The sequence below is a fragment of the Peromyscus californicus genome, unplaced genomic scaffold (genome assembly GCF_007827085.1).
Source record: "Peromyscus californicus insignis strain IS unplaced genomic scaffold, ASM782708v3 Scaffold_6__1_contigs__length_162567912, whole genome shotgun sequence".
Lineage (NCBI taxonomy): Eukaryota > Metazoa > Chordata > Mammalia > Rodentia > Cricetidae > Peromyscus > Peromyscus californicus.
This window is the reverse complement of record NW_026294584.1, coordinates 147,929,551-147,951,293: the sequence shown is the minus strand read 5'-3', so window position 1 is coordinate 147,951,293 and position 21,743 is coordinate 147,929,551. Positions and strand designations below refer to the sequence as shown.

General features: G+C 43.9%; 1 protein-coding gene across 3 annotated transcripts in view; it reads left to right on the top strand.

Moving 5' to 3' along the window:
- Window positions 1-21,499, top strand: part of Grin2b (glutamate ionotropic receptor NMDA type subunit 2B) — a 459,161-nt gene extending 437,662 nt beyond the window's left edge. For all 3 annotated transcript variants that reach the window (XM_052722258.1, XM_052722259.1, XM_052722257.1), the window contains 3 exons: window positions 423-610; window positions 2,875-3,113; window positions 5,544-21,499. In XM_052722258.1, coding sequence (XP_052578218.1) covers window positions 423-610; window positions 2,875-3,113; window positions 5,544-7,397 — 2,281 coding nt within the window. In that variant the 3' untranslated portion in view covers window positions 7,398-21,499. The remainder of the gene's footprint in view (window positions 1-422; window positions 611-2,874; window positions 3,114-5,543) is intronic.
- Window positions 21,500-21,743: the final 244 nt, after the last annotated feature.

Genomic DNA, 21,743 nt, shown 5'->3' with positions numbered 1-21,743 from the left:
CTTTCCCCCACTCCGGACTGTAATGAACTGAGAAATGAAAAACATCATATAAGTCTTACCCATGCTATTTGTTATCATTGTGGTGCTTACTTTTCATTATTTGTGTTATTATTTTTATCGATTCCTTTTTACTCTTTCTCCTTTTCAGACCCAGCTTATGAGTTGGCCTCAGGCCCAACTTACATTCTTACCATTCCTAGTGGGAGGGGAAAAAATAAACAACTCTTTTCAACCTGAAGTCCCATCAAGAGCACCACCCCGGGATGCAGGCTTTAGGCTCTGACAATAGTCTTGAGCCTCACTGTGAGCCAGTCCTCCACATAGCTTCTGGAACCCCAGCACTTCATACTAATGGCCCAATAGGTAGTTTTGGTGTGTCACTTCCTCCTTGGTATTTGTCGGTTTGTTTCTTTCCTGTGCAGGAAGCTCGATGCTTTCATCTATGATGCAGCAGTGCTCAACTACATGGCCGGAAGAGATGAAGGCTGCAAGCTGGTGACCATTGGCAGTGGCAAGGTCTTTGCATCTACTGGCTATGGCATTGCCATCCAGAAAGATTCTGGGTGGAAGCGCCAGGTGGACCTTGCTATTCTGCAGCTCTTTGGAGATGGTGAGTTAAAGAAAGGGCAAGTGTTCGCTTGGTCTCAACCAATGGCCATTCTGAAATAGCAACCTCTCTTCTCTGCATATCCAAAACAGCTTGTCCCAGGACATGATAAGATTGGAGAGCACTTTTTAGATTCCTGGGGTTGCCATAACAAATGACATGAATGAAAAGGCATAAACAGTAGGATTCACTGTGCTGAAGTTTTGGGCGCTGTAGGTGTCAATACAGCTGTCTTCACTTGGAAGTGGGGAAGGAGAATCCTCCTTATGCTTGTCCCATGACTTTTGTTGCCTTGCTGGTTCTACTTGGTATTCCTTGACCTGTGAAAGCACCACTCAGACCTTTACATTCATTCTGCCTGGGTACATGTTTTTGTTCTGTATTCATCCCTCTCTGAATTCACACTTTCCTTAAAGCCAATCATATGAGACTGTGTTCCAGTGTGACCTCACCATGATCAATTACATCTGCAATGACCTTATTTCCAAATAAAGCCACATCCTAAGCTACCAGAAGTTAGGAGTTCAATAAATGAATTGCAAGGAGACTCACTTTCATCTGCATGGGGTAAAAGATGAAGGAAGAGATTAAAGTGGTTGGTGACAAGTGTACATTTGAAGATTGTGTGGTGTAATGAAACCACTCAGGGATGGAGTAGGTTACAGTTAGATGTTTCAGATATCACCCCATGAGTGGCCCGAAACAGGACTGTAGGGAGGTGCTCTTTCTGTTCCCAGAGAAGTGAGTGTGTGGCTGTTTCCTCATCCTTCACTCTGTCCTGACTTGACCATTATGGCTGAAGAGGCAGAGGGAGGTGTAGATACCAAAAGGTGCTTTACTGTGTCTTTCCAGTGGTGACTCTTTCCACCAGCCCTCACACACAGCTAATCCAGATACAGACGAGCCTCACTCTGCATGGTCCCCCTGCCCATCAGCCATGTGGGTTTGTCATGGCTGTAGGACCTTTTCTGTTGGGAAAGACATCAGAGACAATCCCAGAGATAGGTTTCCAGACTCCAGCTGCATCTGGCTGCTGCACTACTTAGGAAAAGCATTGTTGAATTGAAGAAGAAAGAAATAAAAGTGAGTGGAGTCTCATCAGGAAGAGTAAAGGTTTTATGGCTGCAACTTTGACAAACCATGTTGGTATAACTAGTAGTCACAGCCAAATGGATCCTTATTCTATGACCGAGTGCATCAGTAGAGAGGACTTTGGCCTTCACTGGGCCATGCAAAGTTCAAACTTTTGTCCAAACCTGAATTGACAGACCAGTTTCCTTCATGAGATTTCTAGAATTTCATGTGTGTGGAATTAGTGACATTCTAGGGTACATGATTTTATTTATTTATTTATTTATTTAGTCTAAGATTTCTACATTTCTACTGACTAATTTTCAGTGATAGTAGATAAAAGTCATTGAGATCTGACAGAACTGAAGTAATCAATGCCCCCTTCAGCAGGGTGGAGAGGAAGCAGGTTCCACTGGAGTGGTCTTGCTTCATTTCAGCTTACTCCTCTTTTGCTTTTCATATTTTCTCTATAAGAGATCTGTAATTCTGAGAGACCATAGGGATTCAACCCTTCTCCAATCTCTTTCAACTTCTTCCCCAATCTAATCTGCTCTGTATAATTCCAACATTCTTACCCATTGATCATGTTATCTCCAGTATCTATAAAATAAAGGACAGAGTGTTTAACCTCAGAATTCTTGCATTAATTGTTTTATTAAGCTTTCTTACTGAGGGTCATTCTGTTTGAACTGTTTTTCTTGCTTCTCCTTAAATGAGTCTCTGTTTCCCCACCCCTTCCCCATTGAGTATGCTATTCCTACATTCTGGAATGCTTTTATGTACAATAAAAATTAAAATCCATTCCCACTCTCAAGTTCTCCCCCCACCCTGTTCTTTCTCCTCTTGACCACTTTGTCCATGAACCGTTGTTACTAACTGGAACTCTTGTTCTTTGCATAGCATATTGCACATGATAACCAGCATTGAGCTGCCGTTTTACACTGGATAAAGGAGAGCCACAGGGAAGTTCCATGTGTTTGTGTCACCCATAGTTCATTCATTACATTTTCACTGAATACTTAGGGATATGTTGGTGAGTTGAGATGTAATGGTATTAATAAAAAGTATTAATTTTCTCTCTTTGTGTTTGTCTCTTTCTGTCATATTTTTATGCCCTTCAACTTTCTTCCTACTTTGCCTCTTCTCTCCTCCTTCTTTCCCTCCTTTATCTGTCTCCATCTCTGCCCTTTTTCTAGGGGAGATGGAAGAACTGGAAGCTCTCTGGCTCACTGGCATTTGCCACAACGAGAAGAATGAGGTTATGAGCAGCCAGCTGGACATCGACAACATGGCAGGCGTCTTCTATATGCTGGGGGCAGCTATGGCTCTCAGCCTCATCACCTTCATCTGTGAACATCTGTTCTATTGGCAGTTCCGACATTGTTTCATGGGTGTCTGTTCTGGCAAGCCTGGCATGGTCTTCTCCATCAGCAGAGTAAGTGTTTTGATTTAAGTACCCAGAGCTTGTTAAGGATGGTTTAGCCTTGTTCTGTGCCAAGCAGAGAGACCCAAGAGAGTGCTAGCTCCAGCCTTACGTAGCTAAAGCCTGAAACCACATCATGTGCACTTCTCCAGGAATCTGTGGGAAAGAAATTCAAGTGTTTCTAAGATGGGTGATGCCATGTTTCCTTCCATTTGAGACTCAGACATTTGATTCTCAATTTTAAAAAAGGGTAGATCTCTCAAAATAGAAAATTTGACTTTTCCCCATTTGGCTTTTACATCACCATTAATTGATTCTGTATAGGCTGCATTAATCTCTTGATCCTTAAATAATAGGGTGTAATATCTCTTATTCTAACACACAAAGGCGTATTACTGGTGGTTTTACTGTTCTCATATTTTAACCACATGTGAGGTGTAGGGAATTAAAGAACCTAAAGGTTGGATGTGGTGGCACATACCTATAATACCAACACTGGGAGACTGAGACAAGAGGATTGTGTGTGTGTGTGTGTGTGTGTGTGTGTGTGTGTGTGTGCGTGCGTGTGCGTGTGCGTGTGCGTGTGCGTGTGTGTGTGTTACAGATATATAACATTTAAAAGAGCCTAACAGAATCCAAGTCTTGACTCATAAGAAACTTATATTCCAAAAACTTACTTAACTGGGGCAAGACTTCAGGCTAGGTTAGAGATCGTCTTCATCTCCAGGTCAGAGTGAGGTACTGGGGAAATAATTGGGTTTAGAGATCTTCATTTTGAGTTCAGAGTGGGATGTTGGGAAAATAGTTGAGTATATGAACCTCAGGTCACAGAGGGGAATTTTTTAAAGAGTAGGATTCTCTGACATTATTAATGCAGTTGTAGGACTCTCACATGAGTAGTGAACTCAAATGACCCTTTAAAGTTGAGGATTGTGTGTTCCATATATGACCAACCTTGACTCAAATGGAGTTATGAAAGAAATGGATTTCTCATTAAATTGTTTCATTTTCTGGTCTTTTTCCTGTAGTGTTTTAGTGATAGGGAACAATTATCTACTTCCTCTCTAGCTGTCAGTTAATTCAGGTCATTTAGTCACACAAGAACAGGAGAAGGGAACTTGTGGGACTCTTGGTCCCTGGGTCCCCCGGGTCCACTGTGCAGCCCTTCCCAGAGGCCACAGCAGCAACAGGAAAGAGAAATCTCATCCGTGGCCCTCTGACAGGACCACTGTCTTCACCAAGGAGGACACTTAGCATTTCCTCCTGGCCACTGTCAAGAGGTCAGAAGTGAGAAGCAGAAAGAGAGTGGAATCCCCAGGTCTTGTCTCACAAACTCTGACGCCTCTTTGCCACATAACGGCCATTTTCCTTCTCACCTTCTTCTCTCCGCCCTGCCCATCCAGATAAGATTCCTTTCCAAATTAACCTTTTTAGAGGTAAGGATGCAGTTTAGAGCCGCTTCTCCATATTCCTTCCCTTGTCAGGAACAAAACCCCAAGTCTGCTCCCCTTTCACAGCAGCACAGGAGAGGTGGGCTGTTGGGTGACCTGACTTTAGACATGGGGAGACTGGTGACCCAGGAAAAAAAACCCATCTTTTCTCATGGATGATGTCCTCCAGTGCCCTGAACAAGTAGCTATATACCTGTACACAGGGTATTCTTCATCAATACTAACTTGATAGAACATTAATTAATTCTGATAATATTTAATATAAGAAGGAAACCAAGAGTTAAAGAGTGAATAGAGGAGAGACCTCAACAAGGGAGTTATTTATTCATATCAAGCTCTTGATATTTGTCCCAGTTCTTCCCTCCCACAGTGTAGGCCACAGCAGTAGCAAATCCTTTGACCCCAGGGCTTTCTAATTCTCTGTGTGAATTTAGTTCATGCTTAGCTACAAAACAGTATTGTTCCCTCGTTATTTGCTGACCAAAATTCTAAAAGCTGCTCAAAATGGTCAGAGCTAGAACTAAGAGGCAATCGTGAGCAACATCAGCCAGAAGTGACCAAACAGAGCAAAAGGGCCCCAGCATCTGCGCCGAGATGCCTTGTGCTTACAAGAATCTACTCATAATTTGCCACATGTTTACGGCACGGATTCTTTTATAAAATGCAAAAATCTGGGTATAGGAAGGAAAACCAAGATAGATCATGTTTGGAGTTGAAGCACAAATGCCATGTTATCTGTTTGTTCAAGTCCCTTGGTATGACCATTCTCCTCTCTGATGGACAGATTACTGTCCTCATGACAGGAATTTGCTCAATTCAAGGGGTTACTTCAGCCAAGCTCCGAGGCACATTTTCTGTGACTGTAGCACACTGCCTGTCTCATGATTCTCCTATCTGTCTTTTCGCATTAGACCATCAGTGGTGGGGCACTGTTGTCTATGCTGTGTTCCATTTCTCTGAACTCAATGTGTACCATCCTATGTCCCCTCAGGGTATCTACAGCTGCATCCATGGAGTAGCTATAGAGGAGCGCCAATCTGTGATGAACTCCCCCACCGCTACCATGAACAACACACACTCCAACATCCTGCGCCTGCTCCGCACAGCCAAGAATATGGCCAACCTGTCTGGAGTAAACGGCTCCCCTCAGAGTGCCCTGGACTTCATCCGACGAGAGTCCTCTGTCTATGACATCTCTGAGCATCGCCGCAGCTTCACACATTCAGATTGCAAGTCTTACAACAACCCGCCCTGTGAGGAAAACCTGTTCAGTGACTACATTAGCGAGGTAGAGAGGACATTTGGTAACCTGCAGCTGAAGGACAGCAACGTGTACCAAGACCACTATCACCATCACCACCGACCACACAGCATTGGCAGCACCAGCTCCATTGACGGGCTCTACGACTGTGACAACCCACCCTTTACCACCCAGCCCAGGTCAATCAGCAAGAAACCCCTGGACATCGGCCTGCCCTCCTCCAAACACAGCCAGCTCAGTGACCTGTATGGCAAATTCTCCTTCAAGAGTGACCGCTACAGTGGCCATGATGATTTGATTCGATCGGATGTCTCGGACATCTCCACACACACTGTCACCTATGGAAACATTGAGGGTAACGCAGCCAAGAGGAGGAAGCAGCAATATAAGGACAGTCTGAAGAAGCGGCCAGCCTCAGCCAAGTCTAGGCGGGAGTTTGATGAAATTGAGCTGGCCTACCGACGCCGACCACCCCGCTCCCCGGACCACAAGCGCTATTTCAGGGACAAAGAAGGGCTGCGAGACTTCTACCTGGACCAGTTCCGAACAAAGGAGAACTCGCCTCACTGGGAGCATGTGGACTTGACCGACATTTACAAAGAACGGAGCGATGACTTCAAGCGAGATTCGGTCAGTGGAGGTGGGCCCTGTACCAACAGGTCTCACCTCAAACATGGAACAGGCGATAAACATGGCGTGGTAGGTGGGGTGCCAGCTCCTTGGGAGAAGAATCTGACCAATGTAGATTGGGAGGACCGGTCTGGGGGCAACTTCTGCCGCAGCTGTCCCTCCAAGCTGCACAATTATTCCTCTACAGTGGCAGGGCAAAACTCGGGACGGCAGGCCTGCATCAGGTGTGAGGCCTGCAAGAAGGCTGGTAACCTGTATGACATCAGCGAGGACAACTCCCTGCAGGAACTGGACCAGCCGGCTGCCCCCGTGGCTGTGACATCCAATGCCTCCACCACCAAGTACCCTCAAAGCCCGACTAATTCCAAGGCCCAGAAGAAGAATCGGAACAAACTACGCCGGCAGCACTCTTACGACACCTTTGTGGACCTGCAGAAGGAGGAGGCCGCCTTGGCCCCGCGCAGCGTGAGCCTCAAAGACAAGGGCCGATTCCTGGATGGGAGCCCCTACGCCCACATGTTTGAGATGCCAGCTGGTGAGAGTTCCTTTGCCAACAACAAGTCCTCAGTGCCCACTGCCGGACACCACCACAACAACCCTGGCGGCGGCTACATGCTCAGCAAGTCGCTCTACCCTGACCGGGTCACGCAAAACCCTTTCATCCCCACTTTTGGGGATGACCAGTGCTTGCTTCACGGCAGCAAATCCTACTTCTTCAGGCAGCCCACGGTGGCAGGGGCATCGAAAACAAGGCCGGACTTCCGGGCCCTTGTCACCAATAAGCCAGTGGTGTCGGCCCTTCATGGGGCTGTGCCTGCTCGTTTCCAGAAGGACATTTGTATAGGGAACCAGTCCAACCCCTGTGTGCCTAACAACAAAAACCCCAGGGCTTTCAATGGCTCCAGCAATGGACATGTTTATGAGAAACTTTCTAGTATTGAGTCTGATGTCTGAGTGAGGGAAGAGAGAGAGGTTAAGGTGGGTATGGGAGGGATAGGGCTGTGGGCCGCGTGGTGCGCATGTCATGGAAAGAGTTGGGGATGAACTTGGCTCCCATTTGCTTTTTCTTGTTCTTTTAATTTCTCTATGGGATCCTGGAGTTCTGGTTCCTACTGAAGGCAACCCTCGTGGCCAGCACCATTTCTCCTCCTTCGCACAGTTCTCTTCTCCCCGCATCTGTCCACCATCCCTGTTCCCATGAGAGGATAGAACTGGCCTCAGTGTGGGAGGATGGAGAGGCGACAGGAAGTGCTACCTGTGTGCTTCTTCCTAGTGTGGAAGTTCTCTGAGCACTATGAGGGAGGCTTTCCTGAAACTGCTCTTTGTTCAGGCGAGGAAGTGAAGGTATCCTAAGGAAGGCCATTGGGCCTCCTGCTCGTAAGAGAGAAAGAGGCTTTTTGCTGAATTCTTGCTGCATGGTTGGCAGCTGCCTAGGGGCCCTGTAACAAGCAGAGGGCAGGAAGTTCTTCTGTGCTTATATATAAGCCAAATAAAAAGTTTGCTTCAGCTCCATCAAACTCTTTGATGGTAAACCAAGTGGGGAAGGCCATTGGAAGAGGAGGGATTCCTGAGCAAATTGGAGAGTGCACTGCAATAGTGCCCTATGGTGCATTGGAGGCAAGAAGAGGGCATTGTGTGTGCACAGAGGTCCATGTGCACCTGCCCTTTGCATTGGAGGCAAGAAGAGGGCATTGTGTGTGCACAGAGGTCCATGTGCACCTGCCCTCTCCTGTAGTCAGTGCCTCTGAACACACAGAAGGGAGCCTTGACGCACCACCTCCGTCCACGTGCTTACGTAATGTGCTTGCTTTGGCTTATATATAAACTGATGTCATAAGTGACCTGACTTTGGGCTGTCTCTTCCTTTTCCCTTCTTGAGAGAGGACGGAGGTCCTTGACAAAGAAGAGTCTATATTGTAGGAGGGGAAATGATAGAAGAAAATGATAGGCACTGAGACAACCCTACAAACTAGATTGTCAGTGTTGCCTGCAGTTTCTATCACCGGGGACAAAGAACTTTCCAGTAAGGCTTAAGGGAAATCGAAGCAGCCATGAATCTTTTATCCAGACTCAGAGCAGAACATTCTAGAAAACTCTTTTAGGCATTTAGCCCCTTGCCTGGCTAAGGTTTGAGGAAGAACTCTCCACAGAAGGCTTTGAAGGAGAGAATCATTTACGGTGGGGTAAGTGAGAGAGGGGGATGTTTTCAATGCTTTGATCCCTTCTTACTTAACCTAGAGCTGAAAGAGTAGGCAGATTCCCCCAGAACCGGTGATGAGTGACAGGGGACAGACGAAGGAGAGAAGTGAGCTTGTCCTCAAGGGAAGCCGGAGAGAATGAAGGAGCTTTGGACTATGACTTGAACTAATGTGATCACTCCTGACAGAACCTTTCTCTTCTGCAAGCCCCAGTTCCCTCTCAGATTATACCACTCAACAGTAAATGTGTGTGTGCATGGGTGTGTGTGTGAGTGTGTGTGTGTGAGTGAGTGTGTGTGTGTGAGTATGTGTGTGTATGTGTGTGAAAAACTCCAGGGATGGGGGTGCTGGCAGGTGTGATGCCCCCTCACTTTAAGTTGGAAATTTAAGAAGGGAAATGAATATTTGTGTTGCTGCCTGAAACTTGGGGTAGGGGTGTTCTATGGGTCAGTTCCACTGTCCTGCCGTCCCCTCACACACGGTGGCATCCAAAGAGCCCTGGGTCTGATTGGAAGCTTGACTGCAGGACCGCCTTGTCGCACACAGGACACATAAACCAGAAAGGTGCTCATCCTCCTCTGGAACGAAGCTGCCATGTCTCTTCACGCCACACCCTCCAGGGCTGCTCTTTGCCTTCCTGGTCGCCCTGCCTCACGACCTTCCCTCATCTCCCATCCTTGACTGCTGTCTCCCACCTCCCTCCTTGATTTTTTTACCTCAGTATCTTTCATTTAAAAGTCAACTGGAGGCCTTGTTTTCTTTCTAAAATGAACGTGGGGGCAAGGGGCTGAACCTCTCAACAGTTTGGAGACAGGAGCGTGGAGTGCTTTACTTTAGGTTCCAGGAAAGACTCTGAGAGAGGACCAAGGGCGTGAGGCAACTCCCGGAGGAAGGAGAAGGGTCATAGAAACATTGCTTCACTCTGGCTCTGTCCAAGGGCCAGGGGCTCATCCCTCACCCTTCCTCTTACCTCACCCCTTTAAAATTAAAAAAAGAAAAAAAAAAAAACCAAACCAACTAACCTAGCGAACAGCAATCTAGAAAGCAGGGGGCTCTGGTGGTCTCCACGGGCCACAGAAATCAAGATGGTGTTTATTTCAGATGTAAATATTTTGTTTTATAATTAATTTTGTATAGATAAAGTGTTCTCCTGTGAGTATTCAGGGTGTTGAGCTGGAGGGAGCGGGGTGGGGATGGGAATGAGGGGGGAATTATTTCGTTACGGGTTTTCATTTTCTGTTGGGAGGAATTGTTTGTATGGCCTTTGCTTCAGAGTGTCTGGAAAAAGTTAATGGGAACAGAAGCCACAATGGTGAACAAGCCAGGGGAAAGTCATTTATGTCCATGCCCCATCTCCAAAACCTGTCTTCCTGCTGGTTTGTGAGAAGTGATCATGTACTTTGGCCTGAGTTTTGCAGGGTCCAAATCAGCACTAAGCAAAGCTTGGCCTGCCTCTTGTCTTCTAGGGAGACCATAGGACACCATCACTCTGTCAAAGACCAACTGGTGGCATACGATTTTTCCTTGTCAGTACCTGGGCTTGCAAAGGTTCCCCAAAGGGCTTGAAAAAGAATTGAGGTCCAGTTACCTCCCATTCTTGACATGGCTGAGAGGTTTCCAGAAGCTTGATTCTGAGAAATCTCACAGCAGCCTTCTCTGATGCTTAAACATCATCCTACCGTTCGGATACATCCTGTTCTGGTACCTGACCACCCCATCCCCCTATCTGTGCCCACCTATAGAAACGACCACTTCAGGCACACCCAAGAAATAACACTAATTCTGCCTCAGCATGTGGTTTCAGGCTGTACAGGGATAGCAATGGATACAAGAGGTCTTAGAGATTTACATGCTTTTCTAGGAAAGGTCACCAGATCCCCTCAAAGCTCATTAGCCTAGCAAGGAAGCTAAAATTAGTTTCAGAGGTAGGAAAGTGGCTATGTGAGGACAGTACCAATGGTGGCTTTATAGTTGCCTTGTTCTTCTTACTGCCATCAGGAGGGTGCTATTTTGTTCAAGTTAGGTGTCTCAAATCTGATTTGAGATTAACCAGACAAATAAAATCTCTCTCACTGAATTGTTGGCTTTGTGAAAGATAGCAGCCTCTCTCTCTCTCTCTCTCTCTCTCTCTCTCTCTCTCTCTCTCTCTCTCTCTCTCTCCTTCCCTCCTTCCCTCCCTCCCTCTCTTGCTCTCTCTCTCTCTCTCTCTCTCTCTCTCTCTTGTTCACTCTCACTCTCTCATTCTTAAATTGATATTTCCCCCCATCTTCCCACCCCCAGAGGCTGTCAGATAACTTAACTATCCTAAATCCCTCATTTGGCCTCAATTGACCATCTTTCTCCAACTGGGTTCTTGAATTGGGACCAAAGTAAGATATTCAAGGCCTGCTCTAGAAAGAATAAGGATATGAAGTTTGTCAAGTTTTATATGTGAAATTCCATAATAGCAAGTCAGTTGAATACATAAGGAAGAATCCAGCAGCTGTTCCCATCTCCATCACTGATGGATCTGGACCAAGACCCAATCCATCCAAAACTGTGAGGTTCTGCAGAGCCCTGAGGAGCATCTTGTGTTCCACGGTGTCCTTCAGAATCCATGCTTTCTTTCACGAGTGCTCCCTTCCATTGTGGAGGTGGGTTGATGGATGTGGTCCCACATCACCCTTCTTAGTGGCAAGGCTGACATGTCAGCATGTCCAGTGACCTCAACAATCTGACCCTTGAATTTGCCTGAATGAAGATGTGCACACCCTTTCAGAGTGCTGCATGTACATGGACCTTGTTATTTCCAAGTTGTCACTGTGTATCCTCAGCCAGAACTTGGGAGAACATCCTTCATGTGTATTCCCTGGTACTGGCCACAGCCATTTTGTGATTGGGGAAAAAAAATCCCAGATGATCCCATTAAATGTTGGTGGTGTCAGTAGTGCCCAAACGCATGTGTAAAATAGGAGTCCTCTATACAGTGACGTGAATATCACTTGCCCAGTCTTCCATGGCCATCAGGAATTGCCCCAGGGAGATTTCTCTGCAGAGTGCTGGTCACCTGCACCTCTCATTTAAGAGCTAGGGTTTCTTTTGTTTTTTGTTTTTAATTAGTTCAAGATTTAGAGAAAGATTAACTGGAATGTTTGGGCAAAAGCCTTTGGAAAAGCTATTCCTGAACTCACTTTATTATTGTTTTTTTTTTTGATTGCCATCTCTGAAAAGGCCCTGTCCTTGCTTAGCACCCTGTGTGAGTCTGCTTTGGTGTGCTAGGAATGATTCAGATGTGCGCATAAATGATGCAATGGCAGTTTTTTGGTGAATGTGGTCGGTGTTTCTGGGCATTGTGGCCATACTATCTGTTCCCAAAGCCATATAGAAAATGTGTGATCTGGAGGCTGCTAAAACACTATGGTATTGTTGCCTTCGCTTTCTTCACCTTGATATCAGAGAGCATTCTTGCTGTCTAAGGAATTCTTTAGGGGCAAGAAGCATCCTGGGGAGCTCTGTCACACTGGAGTGGCTCTGGCCTCACCAATGGCAAATGGCCTATGACTTGCTTTCAAGATCCTGGAAGAGCCCGCCAACTGTCAGCTTCCCAGGCAGATTTACTCCATTAGGGCTGAGCTGTCCATCTGCTGTTGAAATGAAATCATTCCCAGGAAGAGTGACACACTAAGCCATATTAGGGATTTGTACATTTAAACACCTAATCTACATTAGGATTTTCATTCCTTTTCCTGGGAATAAGTACAATAAAGCAGCAGGAGAAAGCAACATGAGCATCATAAGCAACAGGACAGGGAGAAAGGATAAAGGGTCCAGAAAACTTGTCATTTAAGCCATGCTCCATCTCTACCTGTTTAGTTAAGGCCCATGGGGACCCTGGATTAGGAGTTGTACCTGTGATTTATTTTCAGCACACAGTCACATGCATAGTTTATAGATAGCTAAATTCTACACTGTATAGGGCAGGTAAGAATTGTGACCCAGGAAACAAAAGACAGGCACCTTTCCTCAAATGCAAGATGCTGAGCAGAGAGTGGCAAAGAAAAATGTTCATTCATATTTAGTATATAATCTGTTAGTATGTTATAAAAAGCATGCATTATCTGTTCTCTGTTCTAGGTAAAATAATCTGCCAGTTAACTGATTTGCCTGCAATCTAAACATGCCTAGCTTCCTTTCTCATATTCTCTGTGAAGGAGCCAGTTGACCCTCAGGTACTGTTTAACCTGTGGGCCTATGTTATGGTTGGGTCAATGTTAAAATGCTCATTTGTCATCCTGAGAACTTGTAACATTGATCTGAGTCTAGAATTCCATCAAGTTTGGGGAGGTAGCCATATGCAAGATCACAGGCTGAATGAACACATCCTACCCTCATCCCATTCTCACATTTGCTCAGTCCCATGAGGTCCCTGTGAGTTCTGTGGCCTGGATGTAAGCTATCTGCTCCCACAAGACAGCTTCTGTCCAAGCTTTGAGTGAAAGTCCGTGCTTTTCCCATGCCTTGAAGAGACTGGTGACGTTCAGGTGCTCTAGGCAGCAGTACAGAAGCAAGGAGGAAGAACTTTGCTCAGAGAGTGTTGGGTTACCCTAGCAATACTGGAAATGAGTGGAAAATGGTAGGAACCTGGTGTATTTCGCTGCCGCGGTGTCCTTGTTCAGTGATGTCAGAGCTAATCATTGTGAGCTGCTGGTGATGTTCCATATCCTGCATCTGCTGGTGTGACTGGGGCTGGCAATGCCAATGGGAACTGAGAATGGAAAGTAGAGTGGATGGGAGAGTTCCTCACAGCCTTGGGATGCTGGTGTATAGAGTTCCTCACAGCCTTGGGATGCTGGTGTATAGAGTTCCTCACAGCCTTGGGATGCTGGTGTACAGAATCCTCTTTGGCAAAAAGTGGCACTTGGTGCAAGGATCAAGTTACAATGAAGAAGCACAATTCTAAGCCCATTACAAAACTATTATTTTAAAGCTATGACTTCCATCCTGAACTCTGTTTATCAATCAATAATTATTTTAAGGTTGTGAGTTAAAGGGTGGTATAAATTTAAAAGCTCTACATAAATATGTTAGTTCAATTAAACCAATATCTGTTGAGCATTTACTATGTCCTTGAGTTAGTACTGAGAAATATATTAAAGATTTTAAAATGGAGTATGTTATACTCATGTAGGATATGCAAATGCATAAATATAAAATATTTAAATCTATGTATTATGTATATATAAATAGGCTTACATAAATTTCTGTGATTCCTCATACAGGTTTAATATTTTCAGGTTTCAGGGTTTGAATCAAAGATATACATTATGTTATTGAAGAATACCACAGACATTCAACTCTCCACATCATAGCCAAGCCTTGGCCACTTCTGGAATTATTACACATTCTAAGCTAACACTCAAAGATTCCCTCTCAGGTCACAGCCTTGCATTTCCTTCACTCATCTTTGCTAGCTTCTCAGCCGAGTGCTCTTTGTCTCTGTGTGCCAAACATCCCTTTGAGATCTTCTGAGGTACACTTCAGACAATAGGACCTCTCTGTCTCAACTTTACTCCCTTGCACACAGCTGTCCGTGTTCCTCTCCAAACAAAATCTGGCAACATCTGTAGGAACAAATTTCTCCATTCAACTAGACCCTTGAATGCCTGTCTATCTCTGTTTATCTTTGCTCTCCCAGCCTTCTCAAGTGGATAGAATTTCTTCACATCCATACCCAATGCTTACAGCTTTGCAATGAGTCTAATCTGCTACTCACCTACAAACTCCAAACTTCAATGAGTGTCTTGCTACAAATCCAACAGCATTTTTGTTTCCCTGATATTCACCCTTAGATGTCCACCTGAGCTAACTTTTGGGAGGTGGTACATACTGATTTGGATCTTAGCTCTCAGGTTCCCAATGACCTCACTGGCTTCTGCTTTTGCAACTGTCCATGTTAACTCCTCATGATCTTTCTGACTTCCACAACATTAATGGCTCTGAGTGAAGATGAATTTCAAATCTTCACTCTTAGACCCTAATTTTCTCTTCAGCTTAATGCATATATTTCTGATCACCTCTGATCACTTCAGCTTAACCTGAATACCCCCATCTGCCTCTGCAAATTGACATAATTAGCAAATTCTCCTTCTGACTGGTGGATCCATTACTCTCCTGTCACCACACTAAAGTTTTACCAGGAATTTTTGCCTCCTGCATATCCCTGATTTTGCACATATAATCATTTGGAAAACCTATTTATTGTCACTCTAAAGTTTCTCGGCCTCCCTTTTCATTCAGGCTCTTCCCTCCCATTGATTATTTCAATGTTGCATATCATTGTTCCAAGAGTTCATATTTCAGTCTACTCTCATCAGCTTGTTTCCTAACTGTAGTTACTTCAGGGCATCCCTAACCCCAGAAGACAAGTCTTTAATGAGCTCCCCTTGCCATGGCTTTCTAGAAAGTAGAACCTTAGTTCATGCTCTTTGTCACAGGGCAGTTAAATTACATACTTTTCCCTTAACATTCCTTACCCAGCTAGATTTACTTGTGTCTAAAATTTTTCTCTTTTCCCAAAATGTCCTGCTCTGAACTTTCATCTCCCAACTTTCTTGCATAATCCACTCCCTCTATACAGTCTTCAAAGACAACAACATAACTACAGCATCTATTTCCCTTCACAATCTGTGCAGGAAAAAAAAATCAGGCATTTTACAAATGTCCATGACACTTTAATCTTATCTCCTGGGTAGCAACTGTCAGAGATCATCTTCATAATTATTTGATTGTGCATGTTATCTTCCTTCTTAGATTCAAAACAGGCCATACATTTACTAATCTTTATTTCCTCCATCACCTAACAGGGTGTCTTGTGCATGAAGGGCACTAGTGAATATTTGATATTATAAATAAAAATAGAAAAGGAGTTCACTTATTTTACCCACAAGATTCTTAAATCTGCAGGAATACCTAAGGATGAGCTCTTCCCCCTACCAGCCCCATGTTTCTCTTTTTCTCCAGACACAGATTCAGTATTGCACTAACAGGGCATGTGTGCATTTTCATGTTGTCATTTCCAATGTGAATTTGTATTTTTACAAGTTATACTTCATTCTCTGAAGTCCTTCTTTGACTACTTTATGGGTATTTCTGTGTCCCCCACAGTGATGAGTGCACACAAGGTAAATGGTAGGAGGATCAACTGTGAAGGATATTCATCAAATGTGAGGTATAGGGATTATCCAGATGCTGTGAGCAGAGATGATTCTAGACACATTGCTATCCTGAACGAGTCTAGCATGACCTATGCTCAGATGACAGTTCTTTATTCCAAGAGTTAGGCAGTTTGGGTCATTTAGATATTTTCACTAACAAAAGGGTCTTGTTGCAATTGCAATGCAAGCTTACTAATCACACAGTCTTGTGAATCTCAGGAAGTGATCCAACAGGACCAGTGGATTTCACTGAATGCTCTAAGTTTACACCTTTGTAGGCCAGATGTTGGGTCAGGGGCTGTATGTTCTGCTTACGCCCTTGTCTTAATGGTGTTTCTTTCCTCACCCTTTCTGATGCTTTATGACACTGAGTTATTAAACAGATCACCTCTGACATATACCTCAAGTGAAAATACACCAAAGTTTCAATGACTTGGTTGAAAGAGAATTGTAATGTCTCAACTCTCTTTTCTCTGTAATTATGATTGGACTCATTGCCCTAGAGGAAACATTATCGCTTCTGGCCTGATGGCCTCTTGCTCTCTGTTCTTCATGCAGCCTTCACTTTTTCCCTTGGTTCCTTGGTTCTCTTAACACGTCTCACCTATTTGTTCTAGTTAGTGTCTATCTTCATCTCTGGAGAAAATCTTGGGCTGGTCCTGTCCTTTTACTTAAGCTGCTCGAGTACCAGATAATGCTCTCTTCCTTTCTCCTGGCCAACCTCCTCTATACATCTCATGATGTCATTGGTAATGAATTATTCTCCTTTGGGAGGCATCTTCTGCCACTGAGTGCTAATTTAAAGCATACTGTAGTGAACCTAACTCAAATATGCTACAGGCAATGCCAAGTCTGCTTTTCAAAATTGCAGGCCGAGTTCATTCTTTATCAAGACAGGAAGGTGTGGGAGATTATTATTGGCAAGCTGGGGTGAAACTTGTGACAATTTAGGAGATATCTAGTAAGCATTAAAGTGTTAAGTCTAAAGGGATGGGTTTTTCTTCAGTTTTAATAGTTGTAGATAGTATTGATCCTAGTAATGGGGATAATTAACATTTTAGAGCAAAGTCCATCTTATGATAATATGAGACACTTATTTTAAACAGTGAAACAGACTGGCACTAACTAGTGGACGTGTCGAGAGGACACTGTTCTTTCAAAGAAGGCATCCATGAAATTCTGATGGACCATGAATGGACCAACATCATATGGTTTTACATGGTTATTTTCTTTTATATCTTATTCTACTCTATTTTTTAACTTACCAGTACCTGTAAAAGATGATAAAGGCAAAGAATAAGAGGCCCACACTAAGACTTCCCTTTATGTCACAAGTAGAGCTGGGGGCTTACTAGTCCCTGACTTTGAGGGCCCCTTCAGGAAGAAGAAAACCCCCGAAGGACCAGACTTGAGGCTGATAGCCTCCCAGAGTCCCATTCCTTTGGCCACAGACAATTTGAAAAAACTCACCTTAACATTGGAGCATGATTTCCAGGTGTCTTCCAGATGAGGATAGAATTGTCCTTTTTGCTTACCCCCTTTGGTTGTAACCTGAGAGGCAGAAGCAAGGTAGATTAGAAATGAGGGGCATTACAGAGCATTTTTCAAGGGCCCATTTCAAAGTGCTTGGGGACTTTAGGCTGTTTGATCAAGTGCTAGAAATTCCAGGGGAGGTGTCCAGAAAGAACGCTGACCCTGCAGTGAGGGAGCTGGACCCAGCCTCATCTTTGAGGTTCTAAATGCTTACAGAAAGTCTGGTCACACGGCATCCCTGAGTCAGCGTCTTAGTCCCTTGGAAGACACCCAGGGAGCTGTTGATCACCACCCTGGGCACAGAGGGCACAGCTTGTCCTACCAGCCTAGCTGTAGAATGTTAACCTTCATGAATCCATCCACTCTCTGCAGGAGGAGGCTCACAGTGCTAGCATCGGATAGGATCAGAGCTGCAGGGAATGTGGTCCCAGGAATGTGAAAGTGTGTAGTGACTTACTTCCTTCAGACAATGATATCACTTGTTTCCAAAAGGGATTCTTTTTTCTTTAAAAACAAAACAAAGAAACAAAAAGCTATGTCTTCCTGAAACTTCAGAATAGTCTATATAGCTGCCATCACCACATTTTAATTGTAATTATTTAATTAAATTATCAATAACCATTTTCTTTTTAAATCAGGGCCATTTTAATGTTCCCTTTGGATATGCTAAGAAGCAATGGCAAACAAGAGACTACGCCACTTTGTTGTCTCGGTCTGAGTTGTGTTTTCAGTCATATAAATAGATATCATGTTCTTCACACAGTTCCGTGTATTAAATGATCCCTTCACCATGAGTATCCTCACATTTGTGTTTCTATCCACCACCCCTCAAACACACACATATGTACACACATGCACACACACACACACACACACACACACACACACACGCACACACACACAATATTATGATGAGAAGTTGAGATACATACAGAACATTAATGTGTACATGATAGTGAATTTTTCTAAACAAGAGCCTGACCAGTATAATTCTATTAACACCCCCACTCTGTACATTGATGACCAAGATGTACTGGGCATCTTGGACCAGCAGAAAAAAATCATTTTGTCACAGTCCTTGAGAATCATAGACATTTTAAATGCCCAGGGCAATGAGTTCAGTTATGTCTCAGGCAAAAGTAATGGATCACTAAGACAGGTGAAGGGCTAACACTTCAGCATTCTTAGTTCATGCCACAAAGAAAGTCCAGAGCACTTGCAGTTCCTAGGATGATGCCACTTGTCTTTTTGGAGAAGGATGGTGTTTGTGAAGTCAAAAATAACTCACTTGGATCTTTACCATTTTTGGCTCCTGGTGTGGATATGGGCTAATTTACCACCACCGTTTCTCCCCACAGCCTCTTTGACAGGGTCACGTGATGGTTTTGGTTGTACAGATGAACACACAGAAGCGCAGATGCACTAGTAAAGTCAAAGCTTCCATTGCAAACTGTCTGCACTTTGTACCACAGGCTATCTCATGTACCCTAGGCTATCTCAGAAAGTCATACTGCATGAACTGCTCTCCCATCCCAAGTTTTTAATACCTAATAGTGGAGGAAAGTCATGAAATCCAGGCAACTTGTTTAACCAAATCGTTTGCACAAAATTCATCTTCCCAGATTCCCACCCTGCCCATCTCCCATAATGCATCAGTCTACAGAAACCAATCAAATGGTGGAACAAAGCAGGAATCTGCAAAACAAAGATATAAAAGTCTCTGTAATGAAGGAAATTTGAAGAGCAAATCAAGGTGTTTGAATTTTTTAAGGTAAGACATGGGGGAATAACTTTTATTATTCAAAATTTTTATACAGCGTGTGAGCAGCCCAAATCTCCCAGACTGGTATCCTAGGAAGGAGGCCTTTTAAAAGTGTGTGTGAGGTGGTCATGAAATGTTGAAGGTGTCAGTAGTTTGGGCTAGCCCACAGGGAAGGCAACTTCAAGACAGAATCCTTTATATTCTTTTCCAGGGTACTTGAATCTAATTTAGCCTAGTCCTAATATTAAGACATGAGTCAGTTCTAGAAATGTTATGTAGACATGTAATGCAATGAATTTCTGACAAAAGACCTTGTGTCCCCCAGAACACTAATAAATAATGATTCTCTGCCTAAATCATTATTTAGGAGAATAGTGCCATCTGCAGCAAATAGTTGTGAGACTTTGATTTTGCCCCAAGTTTATAGTGGTAAATTGTTCAACAACCACAGCTGATGGACTCCCGTAGCTACCTTCTCCTGCAACGTATCTGCTGGCTGATGAATGGGACCAAGCTTGGGAGGGGGGAATCCTGCCTTTCCAGAGGATAGCATCTTGAATTTATATCTCAAGAGAGTTTACTCCTTATGCAGAACAGTCTGCTTATACCAAGAACAGTGAAATGCTCTACCTTCACATCGGCTTTGACCAATTTAATCAGTCTATCCTGTCCCAGAGAGGATGCTGCAAAGTGTAGGGAGAGGAAGAAATTACTCATTCCCGTGTGTGCGGGGAGGAATTGAGAACAGCAAATGAATGCTCCTCAAACTTAGCTTAGAATCAAGTTGGTGACAAAAAGCGGTTCTCTCTCACCCTTTTGCCTCCTGAGAGCTGGTGTAAGATCATGTTGGTAAGCATGGAAAGCCGAGAAAGAGGGCAGCCTATTCTACCTTGATGCCATGATTGCTTCATCTTGCTTAGGAATTTCATTACCTCTATCATGATACTCCTTACTAACATCACAGAGCCAAGATCTGATGGGTGTTGGAACATCCTATTCCCCTGAGATGACCATTCCTTCTCTGGTGCTATACTCATATTCATTGTGGGACAGGATAGAAATAAGATTCATAGGACCCTAAGGGCATGGATGGAGAATTACTTAATTGAAACCACAAAGCTCTTGTGCTTAATATTAAATATTAAAGTGGAAATTAAAAAGGCAACCCTCAAGCACAGCTGCCCACAGTGCAGATTGGGAAAGCATTATGGGAAAAGTTTTAGAAAGCAAGTCCCCATCTACCCAAGGCTGGAGCAATCAAACTGAAAGTATATACAGAATCAGGGTAGCTTCATATTTTGAGGATATTGTAGCTGATATGGATGCTTCCTGTGCAAAGACTGAAGTAGGTAAAAGTCAGTTTTGGAGCTTAGGACTCTCTCCTCAGAGCAGCGTCCACATGAACCGAATCCCCTTGCCACTGACCTTATGGGCAGAACGTAATTCCTCTCATATTGCAGATTGATTTCTTCCTAAGCCAGGCTTGCCCACTGGACATTGAGCCCTGAGGTAACTCACAACCTTTCCTTGTCCTCATGCCCTCTGTCACTTCTATTAAAGAACAATTCTTAAAGCCTGTTTGGGTAAGTCCTGTTGGATGAAGCTGGTTACCTGGGTGGAGGTGAAAATAGGCAGTTTCAATACCAAGAAGAGATGCCTCCTAGGAAAACAAACATGCCTACTAATTTCTAATCTAATCAGAAAGTTGGAGAGCTTTTGAAGATGTGGAGCATCTTTCTTTCAATGAAACAAGATAGAGTATTACTATTCTCTCCATTCTCTGTTCATTCCCTGGGATGCTAAATCTGTTTCTCTTCCCAGCAAGATAAATGGGGCCAAGAACAAAACTCCAACCTTCTCAGACAGCTGTGACTGTCTTCTGCATGTCTTTGTTTCTTTTCCCACATGATGAAGAAATATGCATGGCCATCACTAGTCAGACATACCAGCAAATACATACAGAAATTCATTAGGAATGAGTAGAATCAGCATATTTCATTTAATCCCAATGATCTTTGGGGAATCTTATCCTGTCTGTAATTCATCTCTCCTCTGAGACTCTCTCCTCTTCTTGAAGCCATTATTACAACAGGAATTCACTGTTTCAAAGTTGACAAAAGGAATGATAGCTATGCTAGGAAATTGACCCCAAATACTTATTTTTATAGCCATTGAAAAGTGGGTTTTATATTGACAATAACTTTTCCAGTTCTTTCCATAGAAATCCTTCTTGACTTCTCTGCCTCTTGATATATCTCCAGATCCTACTTCTTGATCTGCGATTCCCTCTCTACCTTATTCTCCTGTTATAAAAAAAAAAAATGCCCCTTAAACTGAATTCTTATTTAAACAGGTTATTCAGAAAAAGATCTGAGAATAATTTCTCATTGGTTTTCTTGTTATTCCTTAATTTGGAAAGAAAGAGTTGGAAAAAAATAGTAAGCAAGAAAGCAAACACGGCCTTGTCCTCAGATGCTTCAACTCAAGGTCAAGTGCCAGGAAACTGAGTGTCCTCAAGTGAGAGCCGAGGATCTGCTAAAGGAGAGGGACGTGCTCCAGAATATTAAGCAGCCACTGAGCAGGTACACATGGGCTTTGGTCAAGATGATTTCTG